This window comes from Manis pentadactyla, chromosome 5 (genome assembly GCF_030020395.1).
Source record: "Manis pentadactyla isolate mManPen7 chromosome 5, mManPen7.hap1, whole genome shotgun sequence".
Taxonomy (NCBI): domain Eukaryota; kingdom Metazoa; phylum Chordata; class Mammalia; order Pholidota; family Manidae; genus Manis; species Manis pentadactyla.
Window position 1 is genome coordinate 104,070,644 of NC_080023.1, and position 22,645 is coordinate 104,093,288.

The 22,645-nt window shown below is 33.5% G+C and overlaps 1 protein-coding gene across 4 annotated transcripts in view; it reads left to right on the forward strand.

The window, feature by feature from the left end:
• Window positions 1–22,645, forward strand: part of BLTP1 (bridge-like lipid transfer protein family member 1) — a 216,933-nt gene that overhangs the window by 17,959 nt on the left and 176,329 nt on the right. For all 4 annotated transcript variants that reach the window (XM_057502585.1, XM_057502588.1, XM_057502589.1 and 1 more), the window contains exons 4-11: window positions 961–1,077; window positions 2,043–2,121; window positions 3,159–3,223; window positions 11,300–11,486; window positions 14,169–14,250; window positions 14,633–14,826; window positions 16,737–16,816; window positions 18,608–18,758. In XM_057502585.1, coding sequence (XP_057358568.1) covers window positions 961–1,077; window positions 2,043–2,121; window positions 3,159–3,223; window positions 11,300–11,486; window positions 14,169–14,250; window positions 14,633–14,826; window positions 16,737–16,816; window positions 18,608–18,758 — 955 coding nt within the window. The remainder of the gene's footprint in view (window positions 1–960; window positions 1,078–2,042; window positions 2,122–3,158; window positions 3,224–11,299; window positions 11,487–14,168; window positions 14,251–14,632; window positions 14,827–16,736; window positions 16,817–18,607; window positions 18,759–22,645) is intronic.

Here is a 22,645-nt window from a genome sequence, read left to right on the forward strand (position 1 = left end):
CAATCTAAGCTACTCTGAGGATTGTATTTTGACTCTCAATGACTTTGTTTTATCTACATTAAACAATATAAGAACTTAATGTGATATTGCTAAAAGTTACACATGTTAAATTGCTTTATTTTATCCTGTCCTTAGAAAATAGTTATACCTTTTAAATGGATAACTAAAATAAAGTTTTATTATCAAAAAATGTTTTCCTGTGTTTTCCCTTTTGTATATTCATGAACTAGGTGTTTGAGGAATGGTATAAATTTTTTAAGTGTGGTCATCAAAAATGGCCAAATGTGGAATATCATTTACCATAGTATATTCAATGGCATTCTTTAAAAGTAGATTATTGTATTAACAATTAGAGCAAAATAGTATAAGGTGGCCTATTTAATATAGATATGCCTTTAAGTAGGCTAAAATTCCCACCTCTTTCCATTCCATTTTTAAAAGCATTCTATTGATTTGAAAAAAAAAAAGACTTTTCTCTGATTTGAAGTCATCAGTTTTCTTTCTTTTTAAGTGACTGTAGTCTTTAGGACATAACTTAGGAATGAACTTCTAGGCTAATAAATGTGAATGTTTTTCAGAATGTTCAGAAACATGGGCTTTCTTTTCTCAGAATAATTCTGATATGTTTAGTAACTAAAACAGTATAAGGCAATAGAAAAGGAAACAGAAAAAAAGGAAAGCAGATGTACTCGAAACATTGTCTTAATTGATCTGATTGGAATCTGTGCTTTTCTGGCAAATGACTAAAGAGAATGAGGAATGTTGGATAAAGTACAATCAACCTCTGGTTTTAAAAATCTAGGTATTAAATTGTAAAAAGGCCTGTTACCATATGGAAGTAAATCCTATCATTTCTGAATGTGGTAAAAGACCTTTTAGTAACAAATTTTTTAGTAAGACAGTAAGGTGATTGGAAGGACACATACAGTGTGATCCTTTGCCTTTTTTTTCTCACAACAGCTACCATTTTGTCCTGTGGATGGATTATTTATCTCACATACTATAATTCTCGGAATATTGGTCTTATTTTAACATTGGTTCTGAACAGATTGTACAAACATGGCTATATCCATATTGGTAAGTTTAAGTAACACTGAATTTTTTTCTTCTGTGTAATCTTGAGATGTACATTATAAGTTTATATTTTATAAATTGATAGTAGCTTTAGAAATTTACCTTTGTTTTAGGAAGTTTAATCTAATGGGAATTTCTCTCACCCACTATGACAGATGAATACCACTTGATTATGTTCTTTACCTCATCCTTATTTCTTAAAGTGTTTCTGTAGTAACTCTTAAACTTTTTTTTATTATAAAAGATGCGAATTAAAATAATTTGAAAAATATGGAAATAGAAATTTCTCAAGATTGCACTATCTGAAAAGTTTCTTCTAATATTCAATGAAGTTTTTGCTGTGTTTTTTTTTTTTTCAAATAACTCATACTTCAAAATCTATGAGTTGGATTTCATTTTGTGGCCTGTTTTATTAATTTAGTTTTTGATTACTTATAAGTGGGAAGTTTGCCGATAAAAGAAGGGTGTGTTAGGAACCTTTATGCTTTGGAAAGCCCTAAATCAGTGGGGGTGAGGGGTCACGAAACAGAACCTTTCCTTAGAATTGAATGCCTCTTAGTGGACATAAATAAAACTTCTCTCAAATATTAAGAAGTCTTCCTTTAGTTTGAAGCAATGACTGGTTCCTTGAGTCATCCAAATTAGTGGAGAAAAATGGTGAATTAGTCATTTTGCTTTGGGTTTATTTAATAGCTGTGCATAATTAAGGGAATTAGTCTTATGAAGCAGCTACTTCATTTCCTCACGGCTTTTTAGTAGCTCAGTACATGGTTATGATACTTATGGCATGTTTTGTTATATTTGAGGAAAGAATGGTAGAAAATTAGTCTGTAAAGATGTCAGGAACGGAGTTAGGAGAGAACATTTAATTATTGAATAAATTGAATGTAAGGTTATTTTAAGCTTTAAGAGTTCTACCATGTATCAAAACAATTACATTAATCACTGTTGTCTTTTTCCTGCAACAGGCTCCTTTTCTTTCTCTGTTCTTTCTGGAAAAGTCATGGTTCGTGAAATCTATTATATTACAGAAGACATGTCTATTAGGTAAAAAAAAAACCAAACAAACCATCAGAACAAACTTGAAATATTGTAAAAAGTTTTCTGATTATACTATGATTTGCTTCAAATAAAACTATAAATTAAAAATCATTTTTATCAGTCAGTTGTACCTGGTATTTTAAAGTGTTTCCATTAGTGGGTTAATTTAGTCAAGGTTTAGGCTGACAAAAGGTTGATTAAATGGTAGTTTATAGAAACAAATAATTTCATTCCTAGATGAAACACTGAGCCATTAAATTACTTGACTGTTCCATGGTGGTCATTTGTTACATAAAACAAGGATCAAGGATGCTGATAACTTATCTTTTAGCTCCTTATTATAGATTCTGAGTTTTTAGAATTGTTTAGCATGTGTTAATCACTCTACTTTTGCTTAGAAAGGGAAACACAAATCTGAATATAATGAGAAATAGAAATACTTTTGATACAGTCTTCTGTAAACTTTAAAAGAAAAGCTTTGCTCTATTTTTGTGACTTAAAATTTGTTACTCAGGTAGAATTGAATGTTTTGAATTAGTTGAGAGGAACTAGGGCTTGGCAACATTCATACTTCACTTAAAACAGTCAAGTGAGCCTCTAAAATTACTTGTAAATTAAAAGTAAAGAGTAAAAGTTCATTATTTTGGGACATGAGATAATATATCATTACAGAAATGAAGGAATATTTTTAAAGTTTCCCTTAGTGCTAATGTTCCCCTTTCAAGATTTGGCATTTTATTTTTATAATTTTTACACCTTTTAAGAAATATCATACATAAAAGAAAAAGGGTTTCTGTTAGCACTTCATTTTCCTGTGAAAGATATCTGGTTTTACATTTTACGTAAATAGAAGAATCTAATTTAGAGCTATGAAAATCCTTTTTTTTTTCTTTTTTAACTGGAAAATTATGAAACATTTGGGTGTGTCAGTGTTCTGTTGAAAATTTTCTGTGTTTTCTTATTCATTATTAATTGTCTGCCTTTTATAATAACTAAGAAATGAGTAAGTAAATTGTTTCATTTTTATAATTTATCTTGCTTAGAATTCAGGATGGATTTATAATTTTTCGGTGGTGGAAAATGTATAACCCAAAGCAGAAGCAACATGGTGAGTTTTCATTTTTCACATGTTTGAAGTCTTCAATTATATAATCAGAGTTTTCATTTTTGAAATGTTTCACATTTTATAATAGATAAAAATATTTTTTAAAAGTTTTGGTGTTTACAAATCTCTGATTTCATCACCCGTTGACTGACAGTCCTTCAGCTTTCCTCTTGCTTGGTTAAATTTAGTTACTTTACCTCTAACTTATTCTGGGTTTTCCTCAAATGACCTGTCCTCATGTTTCTAGCCTTACCTTATTATGTCTGCAGATCTAACCCATACTGTGGTTAAAACTGCCTTCTTAGCACCCTTTATTCACTCGACTAATGCAGTTTTCTTACTTTTCAGCTTCCTTGCCTCTATTCATATTTCTACCTGACTCTTTTATCAACTATGGCAAGGATGAATAACAAAAAAAGAAATGTAGGCTCTAGACTATCTTCTGGTTCTTTTTTTATCATCACAATCTTATTGTCTTAGGATTTTCTTCCCACATATTCATTTCACATGTCTCTAAATGCTTCTTTCTGTGCCCCTAACCCTCCTACCAACATTAACCATACCGGTGGCATTAAGGAGAGCAGACCTTGGCTTTGCTTTCTAGAATAGTGATTCTCAAAACTTTTTGATCTCAGGAAGCTTTTATATTCTTCTACATTATTGAGGACCCCAAGGAGCTTTTATTCATGTAACATACTGATTTTTAACTGCATTCAAAATTAAGCCTGATAATTATAGAAACACTTTTTATTTCATTAAAAATATCTGTGATAAATCCATTACATAGTAAAATAAATAATATACTTCATGAAAAATAACTTCTACAGAGCAAAAACAAATTAAAAGAGTGGCATTGTTTTATATTTTGCCAATCTTTTAAATGTCCAGCTTAATAGAAGATAATTGGATTCTCACCTCTGCTTTTGTGTTCAGGATGTTGAAGTACCATACATCATCTAGCCTTTGAAAAACCTTTGCCATTCACTTATGGGAGAGTGACTGAAAGAAAGTCAAACATTTCGGTATGATAATACTATTAAAATAGTTTTGACTTTTTGGTCCCCTGGAAAAGGTCTTAGGATCCTCATAAAGGTCCCAGGACCATACTTTGAAAACTACTGTTCTAGAAGATTTTAGGTGGGTCATTGGAGAGTAGAGTCAGAAGAGGAGGAAACCCTTCTACCTTTTCCTTTTTTTTAAATTTTGGTATCATTACTATAAAATCACATGGGCAACATTGTGGTTACTAGATTCGCCCATTATCAAGTGCCCACCACATACCCCATTACAGTCACTGTCCCATCAGCCCTTCTGCCTTTTCTTATCTATCAAGACCATCTGTGTTTCTGGCCCCCCACACTGACATTCTGAAATGTGGTTAGTTTCTGTGTAATTTTAGAACTTTTCAATTAAATTTGTTTTCTTTTGTTTTTGTTCATTTACCTAGGAATCTTACTATCATTTGTAGAGGTTTTTTTGTTTTGTTTATTTTATTTTGGTATCATTAATCTACAATTACATGAGAAACATTATGTTTACTCGACTCCCCCCTTCACCAAGTCCCCCTCACAAACCCCATTACAGTCACTGTCCATTGGTGTACTAAGATGCTGTAGAATCACTACTTGTCTTCTCTGTGTTGCACGGCCCTCCCTGTGCCTCCCCCAACATTATACATGCTAATCTTAATGCCCCCTTTCTTTTTTCCCCCCACTTATCCCTCCCTTCCCACTCATCCTCCCCAGCCCCTTTCCCTTTGGTAACTGTTAGTCCATTCTTGGGTTCTGTGAGTCTGCTGTGTAGACCTTTATTTTTATGGAAAAATAGATTTAAAGTTCCAAAAGTTTTTAAACTTATCATAAGTTGGAGCTAGCCTAATTGCTTTAGATTTCGCTGTTACTTCACTATTATTTAGTCTTTTTTCTTTGTATGTCATTCCTTTGCCTCCATATAGCTTTTACCCCTCTTATAAAATATATGGCACACTCTTCCTTGAAAAGTCTGGCTAACAATTAGAGTTGTTTATTAGATCATTTTGAACAGAGTGACTTTAAATGATAATGTATTCAGTGGGAGTTTGGAGTAGGCCTTTTTCAGTCTCTCCTGTGATTTAGAATGGCTGTGTGTTGTTAACAGTCTCTAGTCTATGGTTTTAGAATATTACTTGTTTAACCAGCCTTGATGTCTCTTTCCTTAGTAATTGCTATAAGCTTTTTCACAGGAAAAAATTATGCTTTAGATAGTCAATATGTTATGCATTGGGAATCTTCTAAGTTTTGACTTTATGAAATATGAATTAATTCTAAATTTGAGTCATTTTCCTACACTACTTATGCATGTTAAATTTTGTGGAAAGAATATTCTTGATTATTTTTTATATTTTATTTGGCTGTAGGCTTAAAGGTGGCACTTACATACAGATATCTTATACTTAAGAGATGGCTAGAGCTTATTTCTAAGAGCCAAATTATTATGAATTAAGTCCCAGCTTTTGACACATTCACTTAACTTTGAACAGGCCCAGTATTTCTGCCTCTGATTCAGTTCATAAAGTCCATCTGGTTTGTTCCTTAGAGATAGATTTACTTTAGGAGCATATTTTCTCCTTCACGTCATCCTTCTATTAATCTTGCAGTCTGTTCCTTAGATGATTCACTCTTTCGACTTAATCTTTTTTTTTAACATGTTTAGTTAACATAAGTGTTATTGTTAACAAGATTGAAGTGGAGCAGAAACAAAAAGTCTTTTTGTGTATATAGATGGTGTGTGATTAAAAAAAACTTTTTCTGTATTTGTATATTGGAAATTTATTCCAATTTTTTTGTGTGTTTTAAGATGTTCTTGTGAACCAATAAAGCTGTGAGGAGACAGGAGACAGGAGACAGTGGGTTGAGGAGACTCATTTGTCCTAACATGTCTCCCCCTTCCCCACCCTATACTCTTTGCCTGGAATTCAGGGAACACAGGAAACAACCATGTGGGTAAAATTGCAGTATTTCCAGAATCTCTTGCCTGGCTTTAGTGCATCTGCATATCAATAGGTGATTCCAAGGGGTGGAGAGAATTAGTCCATCTCCATATCAGTAGGTAATTAGATGGGCAAGTGAGGGTTTATCTGGACTGGAGAGGTTAGGTGGAACTCTCTTCTGCTGCAGCCTGGTCAAAAGAGAGATGTGACTTTGCCCCGGGATTTTCCTCCGGAGTTACTTCTGGTGGTAATTGGAAGGACCTCTGAACCTGAAATCTGTCTAAATGGGTGCGACCCTTGGGCAAACTGCCTGTAGGAATGATGGGGAGGGTCCAATGGCTGCAGTGGTAGAGAGTGCAGCTTCACTTGGGAACCCCTATATGTGGGGCTTCCAAACAGGGAGTCCCTAGTAGTGAATTGGTCTAGGGTAAAGCACCTCCTAGAGGGGTGGGGCCTTCCCCAGAACTAGGGAAGAGTGGAGACACCAGAAGCTGCAGAATTAGCTCTCCGTCAGAAGACTGCTTAGAGGCCCTGAGTGGCCATGTAGCAGCTGGCATTGTAGGATCTCTTTTCATTTAGATAGTGGAAAGTGTTATGGAGGAAAGAGAGAGACTTTAGCAGGAGAGTGACACACTTCAGCATCGCTTAGAGGAGCTAAGTGATGACCTATGGGTTGCCCTTAAGGAAGAGTTGTTGGGAGGACGGGTCACGTTCCTGGAAAATTCCTTAGCAGTAGCGAGGTGGGAGGCAGCTGGAGAGTCCATGTTGCAGAAGGTCATGGTGGAGGGGGAGGAAAGAGCGGTGCCTTCAGCTCCAGAGAAGGTAGAGGAGGTGTCAGGAGAGGATAAGGGGGTGGGGCTAAGGGCCAATCTGTTGCGGAGGCCACTGCCTGAGGCACCAGCCTCTCCCGTGTTAAAGGCCCACCCAGTTATAATTAAGAAAGTAAAAACACAACACCGTGGGCTTCTTAGGAGGAGGAGCCACCCCCACCCCCCACCCCAGGTTGTGGAGCACTCCATAAGAGCTGGTGGATGTGAGCCTGCAGTATCGGCGGAAGCTATTGGAACATCTGCCTACATGGCTTTTGCGTCTCTGGGATATGGTGGTGACATTGTTATGTCAGGTTCTGAAAAGAGTCGACTGGCGTCCCTGATGACTTACCCTTCTCTTTGGCAGTGGTTGCAAAGTGCTCATCACACCTCAGGGAATTGGGTGCTTCTGGATTGGCTGACAGCAACCATCAGGACAGTTTGGCCTAATCAGGGTGATTTGCCATATTTACCCACTAGCTGGAAAACGTATACAGAGCTCCAACAAATGTTGTGGGAATTGGGCATGAAAAATATCATCTATAATATGGACCTCCAGGGCCCCGATGAGGAGTTGTTCACTGTGGAATGAGAAATCTGTTGCTGCATACAGCTCCCCCATCTCTCTTTGGCCCCCTAGTGACTATTCTTGCCCCCACATAGGGCAACCCATAAGTGAGGCTACTCGTACTTTAGCAGATCTGGGGGATGTTAAAACAATGAGAGCCTGGGAGGAAGTATGGGCTATGACTGAAAGGAGAGTTGCAAAAGGCCCCATGAAGGTCTCGAGAACCCAGATGTGGGTTGATTTGATAAAAGCCAGGGTAGTGAAAGAAAAATTTGAAGGGCAGCCCAATAGTATCTTATTAGAACTGTGGCACCAGTAAAAGCCAGAGCAGCAGTTCCAGCTGCTGAGGTCCAGGACATGGAAGCTGGAGGCAAAGCCCCGTATCCAGCCTGTGTCCCTGCAAGATTTCTTGGGGGACAGTACTCAGGCTCCGCCTGGGCCCTCATCCCCACAGGACGATGATTGGGTATTGTGGTTCGACAGAGGGGAGGGTCAAGGCCCCCACCTTGGAGGAACATGGTGGGGACTGGAGGCCATGTGTAGAATTATATTTAATGGTCCCCTGTGAATGTACAATGTATCCTTGCCCTAGTGGACACAGGAGCTGAATACTGCATGATTTATTGTGACCCAAAGGTTTTTCCAGGGATCCCCCTTCCCCACTTGTTGCAGGATGGGTCTGAGTGGAACAAGCTGGAAGGAGATGGGCTACTTCTCTCCACCCCTTGGAAACACCTAGTGATATGGAGATGAACTAAGGCCAGGCAAGAAATACTGCACTTTTTATATAACTAGTAAGAATTTGACCTGCAAACACAAGGGAATAGTATTGTATACAACAATTCTACAGGTAGTTAGAGATTTTCTCATTTTATGGATGAGAAAAAAATGAGCTTAGTGTGGTTAAGGTACTTGGTTTATTGCCACATCGCTAGTAAATGATGTTACAGGGATCCAATCTTAAATCCTTTCTACTGTTTATTTACTACCTTACTCTAGTTCTGGAGAATCCAATGCAGGAGTCTCCAATTTTTTTTTTAAGTAGCTGTGTGTGTGTGTGCATGTTTGCACACATACTTGCACCCATGTCTGCCTGTGGGAGATACATGCTTTTGGAAGAGGTGTCTGTCTTTTAGGGAGGTGTTCATCTGTCTCTTAGGGGAGGTATTTGTTTGTGAGAATGTGCCCTGTTGATTTGGGAGGGTATCCCAGGTCAACAGGGCACATAGTCCGTATGTGGGATACCTCTGCATGTGAGCTTTGTGTGTAATTACCTCTGTGAGGGTGAACTGTGAGTATACTAGTTAGTACTTTGCAACTGTGTGTGCATATTGGGCTAGGGGATAAGGGGATGATGGAGAGCAAATTGCTATTACTCCTAGGAATTGCAGAAAACTGGGATTGTTGACAGAAAAGATACTGGGGAAAGACCTTAAAGAGAGTACAGGCCATATAAGCTTGGAGATCAGCCAGGCTTGGAGAACTGATTTACTGTTAATCCCATAGCTTGCTGGCTAGAATATTATTAATGCTTCTATTGGTGAAACAAATAGAAACAATAGAACACATTTTAAAAAGTATGTGAACTCAGCTAAATCTTTCATTTTTATAATGTGAAGCAGGTGCTTTTAAAATGCTTATAGATTTACTATTCATAATTTTTTCTAAAGTAATGATTTTAGGGAGGAAAAGAGTGGTCTAGCATTTTGTTCAATCTTATTTTTTTTCTTAATAACATTAGTTCTCTTTAATGATTTAACATATTTATTGTTCACTTCTATATACCAGACCCCATTTTAGATAGCAGGGAGATAATAGTGAACACAACAAGAAAAACACTTCTCTAATGGAGTTTACATTCTTATACGGAGAGGCAACATTAAATAAGAATGTGTGCAAAAAAAGTTGGGAAATAGCAGTGTTAAATATTAAATGTTTAGTGTTGTCAGTATTGTCAGTATTGTCAAAACACTTCCAGAGATTAATATCTTTATCTTTGTACCTTGGTATCCTTAGTAATGTAGCCATATTCTTATCATATCAATTATATTGAAAGAACAGAATCAGTTGTGCATGTCCAAGTTAGGGATGAAATTGAAAGTAATCTTGTTTCTACTTTTCTATAGTCACTATTTGTCTATTCATCACTGTTGATTCAATTAGGGGCTAGTCCAGACTTTCAATTTTTCCTAGCGATTCTGCTTGAAAGTTAACCTTTCTAGCATAGTCCTAATGAGCAGGGCATTTGTATTCAGGGATTGCAGTAAACTGTTCTGTAAGCAAATTTGAAAACAAATGACCTAAATGGGTAAAAACTGCGTATAATTGTTTAGGGGATAGTCTTAGCTTTTAGTAATGTGATAAATCTGAAGGAATAGTAGAGAACATACATAGGTCAAGAGCTATTTTAAAATACTGGAAAAGTTACAACTCCTAAACATTAGATTTTTGAAGGATTTCATTTATCTTCCTCAATTGTCTTAGGAAGGAATGAGGAAAAAAACCTAAAGATGAGTAGAACTAAAAGTATTACTGTGTAAAAAAATTAATGTTTTTTATTCATTTTCCTTAGTTTATTTTTGAAATCTAAGTAGCAGTGTATTTTTTTATTTAGTTTAAACTAAATTTATATTTATTTAGGGTGTTTGACATTTCATATATTTTGCTAATCAAGAAATTAATTTTGGTGAAATTTTGTATTTACTAAAGGTAAATACTTCATGTTTATTTATTTTTACCTTATGTATTTTAAAAATCATTCAGTATACAGTTTGATGAATTTTAACATGTGCATATATTCATGTAACCATTGCCCAGATTAAGATATTAAGTATTCTAATTTTTTTTTTCCTATACTTCATTTTTAAACCACAATTGAAGTTACTAAAATGAAAGTTACAATTTTCTGTACCATTTTTAGCAATTAAACTTTTTACTGGTTATATCTAATTTTATTTGCCTTTCAATTGAATTTATTTTATAAGGATAAAAATGGGCAAACATTAAACAAGAATTCTCCAAAAACACATGCATGATTCATAACAAAAGAAAGCACTGACAATGTATGGTACCTTTCTTCTGATTTTCTCTGGTTGACATATGATGTACTGTTTTAGATTATTTCCTCAGTAGACACAAGTGCCCTGCCCCATCTATCATTGCATAGTTGGATTTATTGCTATTGTTACTTATATTTAATGTAAGTATGTCTTTTATTTGAGAAGATTATTGTTTGAAGTCTGCAGTTCTTAAAAATCTTGGTTTTAGCATTGTGTAGTTTTTAAAAACAAACTAGTATTTATGAAAAATACTATTTTTTATGATGCAAATTTCAAATACTAATGTGATGTTTAAATGCATCATACTTTGAATATATTACTATTTATATTTTAGCATGAATTTATTGGCTATATTATGGTAAAATTTTACTTCTACATTGTAAATGGCATTTTGCTGTTTTTAGCGTAAAATCTTTAAATTCTATTATTACACAACCAGAATTAGAAATTCAGATTGTTTTTTGAGTGCCAAATTAAAATGCTACAGTAACATCAACTTTTTTCTTTCTTTTATCGTTGTTTTATATATTTTTAACATGTGATTCTCTATCATAGACTTCTGTTTTAAGATAAATCATTTGAGTTACTTTAGCTGGGAAAAATATTTGATTAAAGACTTTAAAGGTTTTAAAAAGTTAACTAAAAACTTTTTTTTTTAATAATTGATGCCTTTAGATCCAAAAGCAGAAACCAGATTATACATCACGGTTAATGATTTTGAATTTCATGTCTACAATCGTTCGGATCTTTATGGACGTCTTCAAGAGTTGTTTGGTTTGGAGCCAACAATAATTCCACCAAAGAAAGAGGATGACAAAACACGGGAAAATGGAAGAACTAGAGCCCAGTCCAAAATTGAAAGGTTCATTGTCACATGAATTTTGTAATCTGCAACATTTAAGCATTTGTTTTTATTAGATTATCAATGATGCTCTTCACCTAAACACTCATCTTTCTTTGTAGATTTACTGAAACTTAATTTACATAGTTATATAATTCTTTTAAAAATTCAAGGAATACAGATTTATGTAATATAAAAAAAAATACTTTTCTACTCCTACTCACCACTCTTACTTACCTCCATATTGATAACCAGTGTTATCAATTTTTTATCCTTTTGAATGTGTACACAGACACATGCATACACATTTAAGGTGACTATACAAATATATATTTTTGTTCTTTTCTGGGTCCTCTAGTGTTGACTATTCGGGGTCTTTAGCCTCTTCACATAAACCTTAGGATCAGTTTTTCAGTATCCATGAAATAACTTGCCGATTTAGATTGGGATTGCATTGAATCTATAGATCAAGTTGGGGAAAACTGACATCTTGACAATGTTGAGTCTTCCTATCCATTAATATGGTATACCTCTCCATTAATTTTGTTCTTTGATATATTTCATCAGTTCTATAGTTTTCCTCATGTAGGTCATGTACATATTTTGCTAAATTTATACCTAAGTATTTCATTTTTGTGGTGCTAATGCAAATGGTATTGTGTTTTTAATTTTAAATTCCATTTGATCATTATTTGTCTATAGGAAACTGATTGGCTTTTGTATATTATTAACTTTGTATCCTACAACCATGCTATAGTCACTTACTAGTTCTAAGAGGCTTTTTTTTTAGTTCTTTCAGATTTTTCTGCATAGACAATTGTGTCATCTGCAAACAAAATCTTATTTCTTCCTTCCCCACTTCAAGTAATCCACTCCAGCCTCACTCCAAATGAAACACTGTGTGTAATGTAATGTTTCTTCTCTATGGAAGACCTTTCATCTCCTTTGACTAAGTCATTCAGTCTTCAGGTCCCAGTTTTCCATGATCCTTTTGTATGTTTATAAATAATTCTATTCTTGACCCTATGGTAACATTTCTTGCACTAAAATTGCATGTTAACTGTTGTAACTTCTGTACTAGGCCTTCCCTCAAGAGAACAGTCGTCATAGTCCCAGTATCCCCAGTACCTCATCTCAGACTCTAGGGCATGATATCCCTTAAATATTTAATTGAGAATAAATGTCCTCATTATCCACTTAAAAAAAAAAAAACCTCTTAGGTCTATAGCATCTTACTATGCTGTTGGACAGTGACTATAATGGAATATGTGGTGGGGACTTGATAATAGGGCGGAATGTAGTAACCACAATGTTGATCATATGAAACCTTCACAAGATTGTATATCAGTGATACCTTCATAAAAAAAATAAGGAACAATACACACACACACACATACACAAAAGAACTTAGGTATGCCAGGATGGTTCAACATTCAAAAATCAATTAACATTAACAGGCTAAAAATGAAAAATCAAATCATCATATCAATAGATGCAGAAAAAGCCTATGACAAAATCCAATACCCGTTCATGGTAAAACTCTCTCAGGAAACTAGGAATAGAGGGGAATTTCCTCAACTTGATAAAGAATATCTACAAGAAACCTACAGCTAACATCTTACTTAATCGTGAGAAACTACAAACTTTCCCACTAAAACCAAGTATAAAGCAAGGATGTCCTCTCTCACCACTTCCTTCTCAGCTTCCTACTGGAAGTTCTAGCTGTTGCAATATGGTAAGAAAAGGAAATAAAAGGTATACATATTGGGAAGGAAGGAGGGCTTTGTGACAGTTCAGGAAAGAGATCACATAGGGGCTGGTAGCAAGAGGAAGGGTGAGAAATTGATGGATTCCAGATATACTTAGACAAATGAATCCATAATATAGTGATAGATTAGATGTGGAGAATGAGTTAGAAGAATGAGTCAACAGTGAATCCAAATTTCTAAATTAAGCAGTGGTCATGTTTAGTTAGGGAACTTTAGAAAAAGAGGTGCTTGGGGGAGGTAGTGAGGTCAGTTTTTAATTTAGTTGTAAGCACTGAGGGCCACCTTAGTGGAGATGGCCTCAGAAGTATGAAGGAGTTATTGGGTTATTGAAGAGATACACCTTGAGTTTTCATTTGAAATCTTTAGTGAACTGCTGTGAAATTTTAATTTCTTAAGTTTTGTGTACTTTGTATATGGCCAATGTCTTCTCTTCCTCTTGGCCTATTATTTTCATGTTATTGAGAGGAAATTGTTTTGACATAGGTGTGAGTAGAGAAGCAAAAGAACCAGCTGAGCTGTGAAAAGTGCTTAAAAAACTAGAAAACATTAAAGTGACTTGTACCTTGGTCATTTATTGTTTTAATAATAATTTTGGCTATCATAAAATGTATAATGGGCATAATGGTAGACGTAATGATAGCATGTAATAAATTTATACTTTGGTCATTAAAGCTCATCATTCTGAAAACATAGTTTTGTTATTAATAGCTTCCTAATCTTAAAGTTGATACATGATAGAGATCATTCCAAGATCCACCGTGGGGATATTAGTATTCTGTTAGATGGTAATTCTTTGTTTACTGGGGCAGTCATTAGCTATTAGATGTATTTGTAAAGGCACAGCTGGTATTGATAATGTGTATTGTAAGGAAGTCAACTGTATCCTCAGGTGTTTAAGTTTTTCTTACATGTATCAATATTTTTTTCTTTTCAGAGTTAAAGTAAAAACAGAATCTCAAGACCCCACGTCTTCATGGAGATCACTTATTCCAGTCATAAAAGTCAATGTGAGCACAGTAAGTAAATTCAGCTATAATTAATATTTGGTGTGTTAATAAAAGAACCTTTTATTTTTATAAATACAATTTTCACTTAAGGAAAGAAAGTAATTTTGTAGAGCTTTTTTGGTTCCAAATTTCATAAAGTGTGAAAGAATTATTTTAACACCAGTACTGTTTTAGCACAGATTTATTAGACCTTAAAAGCTATTTATTCACAAGTGCTTAAATTTCTTTAAACACTGGTCTAAATTGATCAGTGGAGTAATTTAAATAGTATATAGTGCTAAAATGTAATCGTTAAGTTGTTGCTATGAATAATATACTTGTAATTGTGTCAGCTAATGAAAAAAATATGGCCTGAACAGTACAACATAATATCTCTTACCTATATTTTTAGGGACGTCTGGCATTTGGAAATCATTACCAACCTCAAACTCTGTGTATCAACTTTGATGATGCTTTCTTAACTTATACTACAAAACCACCTTCCAGTCATCTTGACCAATTCATGCATATTGTGAAAGGAAAGCTTGAAAATGTTCGAGTCATGCTTGTTCCTAGTCCAAGATATGTTGGTCTTCAAAATGATGAGTAAGAAAGTCTTAGAAAAATGATCATTTCTATATATCTAATACAGATACCAATAAAAATCTTTAGCATCCTTTTAATTTCTTTGCTACAAGTTGGGCAATAATTAGGTATATTTCTGTATTAAATCAATTAACAATGAAATCCTGCATTATAAAGTAAATGGATATGCTATCCATTGACAAACTCTAAAATATTTTTCAATAAGATTATAATTTTCCACCCTTTTCTCCTTCTCACTGTATTTGAGAAACTCACTTTGGGCAATTAAGCCCTGATGTTTGTATGTTAGAAAATGCACATTACAGGTAGGCTTTTTTTTCCTGAAGGGATGGATAAATAGTAAATTCAACAAATTCATTGTAGTGGAGTATCATTTTGAGTTAATGAAATGTTGAAAATGGAATCAAAATTATTTTTGGAAAACTGGTGAATTTAGGATGCTACGGTTTTGGAACTCACTTGACATTTTAAGTCTCAGTGTTCTATTTAACTTTACAGATTTGTTTTTCCTTCAGGAAGTAGCTGCTTGCATTTAGCAGACACCATGTATTAATGATACACACTAGACTCACCCACCTTATGGTAGAATGCTTCTGTGTGAGTGGACTGGGATCCTGAGGGAACAGCAGACTAACTCCCATTTGCCTATTGGTGGGATGAGGCCTGTCATAATCTTTGTTATTCTCAATCTCTTATTTTTTGTGAAGGAGACTCTGGTTGAATTTGTGTAATTTAAGTGTTCATGTAATAGGTTTCCACCATGTTTCAGATTTTATCTTTGTGTGTAGGCATTATAAAATCTGTAAGGTTACGAGAAGCATTATTCGTTCTTAGTTTAAACTTTTGCTGGCTTGCTATTAGATTTTCTGAAGATTGGCTAAAATGACAGGTTTTCCCTAGTTGAGTACAAGGAAGATATTGGGTACACTTGGTCTCACTCTGCAGGGTCAAGGACTTTGCTAAGCATCTTCTGGAATGTGGGCTATGTGCACAATTCTGTATGGTAAAAGTTCTAATACTGAATAAGTTAATCTGGATTTTGTGAAAATTACTAGAGAGTAAGATGAAAGTGTTTGGCTATTAATTTGTGTAAAAATATTTAAAAGTGGATTTTTCATTCTTCAGAAGTGTGGAGATTAAATGAGATTAAACATTAACCTTTATGATTTAATATATATCCTAGAATAAGACTGCTGAATTTTATTTAATGATTGAAAAGCTAATTTTTATATGGAAGGAACATAGCATGGTGTATATGAATAACAGGAAAGCTGTTAGAGCAAGTAAAGATTAATAGTTTTGGGAAATTACTTGATTGTAGAAAAACATTCATTCCAGAATTTAAGATGTTTGCTTTTTATTTTAAGTTAATTAAATATTCTTGGAAATAGGCTATGCATAAAGTTGTTAAAAATAAAGACTTAGCACTTTTTTCTTATTTAATGTTTCTGAAAGATTATACATGATTTTACAGATATGTAATATATTTCTTATTCTGTTTTAAGTGTAATTTTAAATTGTTGCAAATGCAGAATGATTATTCCAATGATCATTGTTCTTCCATTGTATTAATTAAACTTTGCTTTAAAGTGATTTCACTCATTCAAAATTTAAAATAAAAAATGCAGATATTTTCGTTTTTTTGCCTTCTTGAACTAATATACTTATTAAAAATTTTTATACTATTTTATTATGTAGTCAAAGACAGACTATAGAGAAATTTTCTATATGAAAGATGTTTCTTTTCAAAATGCTGTACTAGATTGCCTTTTCCTTTTTGTTTATACCTAATACCACCATTAAGTATTAGGTTTCTTTTACCTTTTGGTTTATACCTATTACCACCATTAATTAGAATATTGAAGATTTTATATTCTGGCCTTAATTTGCCTCCCTGCCCTTTCTTATAGACCACCAAGATTAATGGGAGAAGGTTTTGTGGTGATGCAGTCAAATGATGTTGACATCTACTACTACATGGATGAGCCAGGTATTATTTTTTAAAAACATGTTTTATAGCTACAATTCTGTTTCTTCTATGCAATGCTAACATCTACTAGTATTTTAAATCTCCTTAGTGTTAGGATATAAATAAGCATCAAAAAATGTTAATTGTGGATATAAGAGTACCTGTGTCATTTGTCAAAGTTGAATATTACTGTATAATTTCAGTTCAAAAGAAAACAATATAGTAATCTTTCCTTCAAATTCCATTTTCACAAATATACCTCAAAAATTGTAGGAAAAACATCACACATTGTTAGATTTGAGGCTTAAAGTTTAAAGATTGAAATCCAACTTCTTAAAATGCCTCAATAGTAGCTTCAATTTTATAAAAGTAGCTATACATTGGATTTTTTAGCCCCCTTTTCCTACTTCTGATCTTTTTATGCCTTTCAAGGATTTATGAGATCTGAGTATTTTCAAAGTAAAACTAGGATGTTATTTGCCTTTTTCACCATGTTGACACTTGGTGGGTAAAACTGCTGGTGTTTTGGCACATATCAGGGCAGTGGTTCCAAACCATACTAGTAATCACAGTCTTTTTCACTGGCACTCATTCACAGTAAAACAACAAATGCCAATATCAGTTTAAAATGTCTTTGAGCAGTAAAAATTATCTTTATCAAAACTTAACCCTTAAGTAAACTTTCTAATATTCAGTGTGATAAAACGTCATGTACACATAATGCACTTCTGCTGCACACCAAAGTACACTGGTGTTTGGAGGAAAAGCACTTGTGTGATTGTGTTCCAACACTTGTGTGATTGTGTTCCAACCTTAACTATTTGCTCTTTTCATGGAACACCAGTTTTGCTTGAAAGACAACTAGAGACAAACTATGGTTTTGAGCTTTCACGGGAAAATTAGAGTTTTGAAAATTGGGTCTTCCACTATGTATATGATCACTCTTCTGATGAGACCACAGTGATATTTAAAAAATGTGATTTTTAAAATTTAATAATGAAAATTATCAATATTTGGAATTAATATGCATGTTTCACTGAACCAGTATTTTCCAAATGACCAAAGCATGATATTATAAAATCATGCCGTGAGTAAAAAGATTTATTTGAAGTGCAAGAGATCAGTAAATTATAATGTATCATGGTGTGTAAAGTTCAGTGATACGGTTTCAGATTCCATATTGCAGCTAACCTTTATGAAACTACCACTTGTTGAATTTTGGTGTACTGTCAAAGAAGAATTTCCAAAATTATTTGAAAACACTATTAAAATACTCCTCCCTTTTCTATCTACACATTTGAATGAAGCTAAAGTTTTTCAAATCTCTGAACAACAGATTAAATTGAAAAGCAGCTATGAGAGTTCACTTGTTTCCTATTAAGCTGGACATTAAAGAGATTTGCTAAAATAAAAATAGTGTCAACACTTTGTAGTAAATTAATTTGTTTTAGAAAATATGGTTGTTTTTCGTTAAAAAATATTTTCATTAAAACTGTAATTAAATTTCATTTAATTTTCATTAAAATACAGTTTTTTCATATATTTTCATTAAATTTTTTTAAACGTTTCATTATGTTAACATGAGCTTATTGTTTTAAAAATAGGAACATTTAAAAAAATTGGCTTGATTTAAATTTTGAATACTCTTGAGTTTGATAGAGAGAATGCAACAAACCTACTTTGGGGTCCTCAGTAATTTGTAAGGAGGTAACGCATTCCTGAGGTCAAAAAATTTTTATAACTGATGATCAAAGGAATCTTTTGATGGTAATTTTAAGTAATTGCCTTTATATTATATATTTTGCAATATAGGACTTGTTCCAGAAGAAACAGAAGAAAATATTGAAGGAGAAATGAGCAGTGAGGATTGCAAATTACAAGATTTGCCTCCATGTTGGGGACTGGATATAGTTTGTGGTAAAGGAACAGATTTCAACTATGGGCCATGGGCCGACAGGCAGAGGTACCTGAGTAAATTATATTTCTAATAAGACTTTCAAATATATTGAGATAATATAATTTTTATTATAAGCCAGCAAAATATTTTTATAAGCTCTTTTATTATAGCAGGGTACGATATCATTAATCATTTTAATGCAAATAATAACTTGTGTGTAGAGAAACTGGCATAAGCAAATTGCTTCAAAGGAGGAGCTAATCCATTAGAAAAATGGTCAGTGAGTAGCATATTTATTGGTTCCTTTATTTCTTTTTTCTTTTGTAGTTAATCAATGAATATGCCAGACATTTTTGGGGCTGTGGAAATTCAGAGATAAAAGACAAGTGTAGTTCAGTTTTAGTGGAGGAAGAAAGAAAACTTTTATAAGTGCTATAACAGATTGTAAATAAAGTCTTGATGAAGAACTTAGAAAAGGCACTGCATTAGTTTGCTAAGGATGCCATAACAAAACACCACAGACTGTGCCTTAACCAACAGAATTTCTCACAGTTCTGGAGGTCAGAATTCTGAGTTCAGGGTGTTTGCAGGATTGGTTCCTTCTGAGATGGTAAAGTAGGGGTGTGGTTGAAGCCTGTCTCCTTAGTTTATAGATTGCCATCTTCTCTGTATCTTCTTTCCATGGTCTTCCCTTTTGTAAGTCTTAGAGTTCTCTGTATTCAAATTTCCTGTTAAGAAGAGTATCAGTCACATTAGTTTAGGCCCACCCTAGTGACCTCATTTGAACTTAATTACCCCTCTAAAGACCCTGTCTCCAAATAAAGTCAAATTCTGAGGTACTGGGGGTTAGCACTTGAACATACGAACTTTTAGGGGACCATAATTCAGCCCATAACATGTACAAAATTCATATTAAAGATTAGAGAGGAGAAGAATTGGGGAAGGCTTTTTGGTAGAGGTAACCTGTGAGTTGAGTTTTGAAACATAAATAGGGAGTTAAGTAGAAAAGGAAGAGGAGAATAAATAATTGAGGCAAAGGAATAGTTCTGCAGATGCATGATGACAGTAGAGAATTGTCTTATAGGTTGTATAGGTTGTTAAAAGAAATTTGTAGGTAGTGAAGAAATACAGATTTTTATTGGAGGTAATGGAAATTGAGTGTCTGAAAAGTTTATATTTTTAGTCATTCTATTTTGAAGTAATTATTTTTAATATATTAAGAATATCTTTATATTTATTGAAGAATTTTAAACAAAGGAGGAGTTCTTTACTACTAATTATGAGGGAATATCTAAATTTATATGTAAATAGACATTTCCTAAGTTTAGTTTTTCCATTCATACACTAGCTTGTATGGAGAAAGACAAGCCAAATCATTCACTGAAGTGGATAATACTGGACCATTGATTGTTAATGAAAGGGTACTAACACTGACTTGATACACTGACTTTCTTTATGCTTAATTTTGTTGAGTACTATGTTCTCTTAATCTTGGTATCTCCAGTATATAGGAATATCTGCACTATTAAGTAGCTATTTAACAATTGTATGGCAAATGAATAAGTAAGTTTGTTATTTGAAAACTTGTATTACATGATTCATCATAAAGTTCTGGGTTAGGTTTTTTTTATTAGACTTGAAGGTAAACAGCTTGGAATTTCAGGTTAAAAAGCAAACACTTTTCAACTTACTAGATTTAGATTTTCCTTTTATGATAAATTCTTTCCTACAGTAAACCATACTATATTTACTATGGAATAGTTGAAAATGAGGATTTTTACATTCCATTAATGGTTACATAAGAAAAAATTAAAACAGTGCTTTAACACAGACACACAAAATATTCTTGCATTTCCAGCACTTGAATAAAGTTGATTCTTCTTAAACATATTTAATTTTATTACATCAAAAATATTAGCATATATTTATATGAAAATCCAAGCTAAAATTCTTTTTATATATAGTCATAGTCATTTTTGGGGTGTCTTGCTATTATTATGTAGAGAAATGATATTGAAGTTAACATGAAAGAAAAATTTGCTTGACAAATTCTCCTCAAGTAAATCCTGCCACTGCCAGGAGAGATCAGTGATACATTTCTTAACCTGGACTTAACAAAACTGTTCAAGTTTCTTAAAAAAAGAAAGGAAGGAAGGAAGAAATGAAGGAAGGCAGGCAGGAAGGAGGGAAGGAAGGAAAAAAGGAGGGAGGGAGGAAGAGGAAAGGAAGGGAAAGGTGGGGTAAAAGGAAGGGAGGAAGGACATTTATTTTCATATGGATTTAGTTTACTAACATAAATAATACTTATCTCCTCACATGTACAAATGGTGCATTTCCTCTTTTGTAAGCCATTTCCTTTTCTTCCTTCCAATGCTGAGTTTCTACACAAATATGTACTGTAATCAGATATGAATAGTAAAGTCACTTTTTTAGCATTCCACCTATTAATGTAAAAAATATAGGAAGAAATCTCAGCTGTTTTGCATTAGATAGTTCATTCAGCCTTGTGAGAAGTTTTGATCTCTGATGTAGCATGACTTTTCAGCTTGTAGAATTTAATGTTATATCACCTTTACATGATTTCCTGAAACTTTAAGATATTCAGCTTTTCCTTCATGGTTTTCCTTTTGTATTTTCATGGCATTGTTGAAATACAAACTTTCAGATTACACTTACTTCTTAGATGATAATTACAATAATGCAGACATTCCTAACGTTGTTTGGTGTCATTGCTTTTACTTAAGTGTTTTCATTTATATTTTCACACTTGATCTTCATAACCCAGTAAGTTAACACAGGGCAGGTGTGGTAAGCTCATTGTATGTGTGAGAAAACAAGAGTTGTAGAAAGGTTCAGTGATTTGGACAAGATAGTGAAGCTGTAGCATGTAGAGCCAAACTTTCAATCAGCCTTTCAAGTCCACTGCTCTTTTCACCATATCCTGCTAGCCACCTTATAGTCCATGATCATTTAATGGTCGTGTTCGAGCCTTTGTCTTTAATAGTCTTAGTTGTATACAATTGTGTCTTAGCCAAAAACTTTGCATAATGTTACTTTTCTTTTACACATATTAATGTAATGATGGCAAGTTATATTCTATGATGAGTCCGTTTGTAAATTTTGTTCTGTTCATCTAATTTTTCCCAGTCTTATTTATTCTAAGCAGCATTTCCTGTGACTGGTGATTCCTTCCACAACCCTTCCTGTTTAAAATCCACAAACTAGCACCATCTCTGAATGTATGAGTAATATTATATTAATTTTTACTCACATAGAAGACTTTGAATTGAAAATTTCTTGGGTTCTTTAATTTTTGTCAAAATAATAATGGATGGAAAATACATTAGATCCGTGGCCTCCAGACCCTTGTTTGCTTTTTAGAAATCTTTTGTTCTAGATTCTTATTGGTATAATATTGATAAAAAATAATGATTATGAAAATAATATAAACAAGAGCCATTTTTCCCACATGCTACGTACTGCTAGTTTTTTCCGTATATGTTGTCATTGAATCCTTGTATCTGTTCATGAGACTGGATACGTTCCTCCTATTCTACAGAAAAGAAAGCAGGTGAAGTATCCTCAGACAGGTTAACCAACTTGTCCAAAATGGAATGATGATTCTAATTAAACAATCCTTCTTCAGTTTTTTTTGACAATTAATATTCTTGTAGAAAGTCTTTAATTTCTCATGATATGCTTGAGTAGTGCAAATTTGGTCTTACCTATGTCTCATTTGATAGTAGTATATTTATTAAATGCTCAAAGCTCATTGATCTCTGGAAATACAGAAATATTGGAGAAAATGGTTTTTCATTTTACTGAAAGGAAATTAAGTAGGTGTTATTTTGTGACTTCTTTTTTTTTTCTATTTCATTTCTAATTGTTAAATGAGATAGCAGTGATAATATAAAGTTAGAATACTGATTTCGGTCCCTCTTCAGAAGTAATTT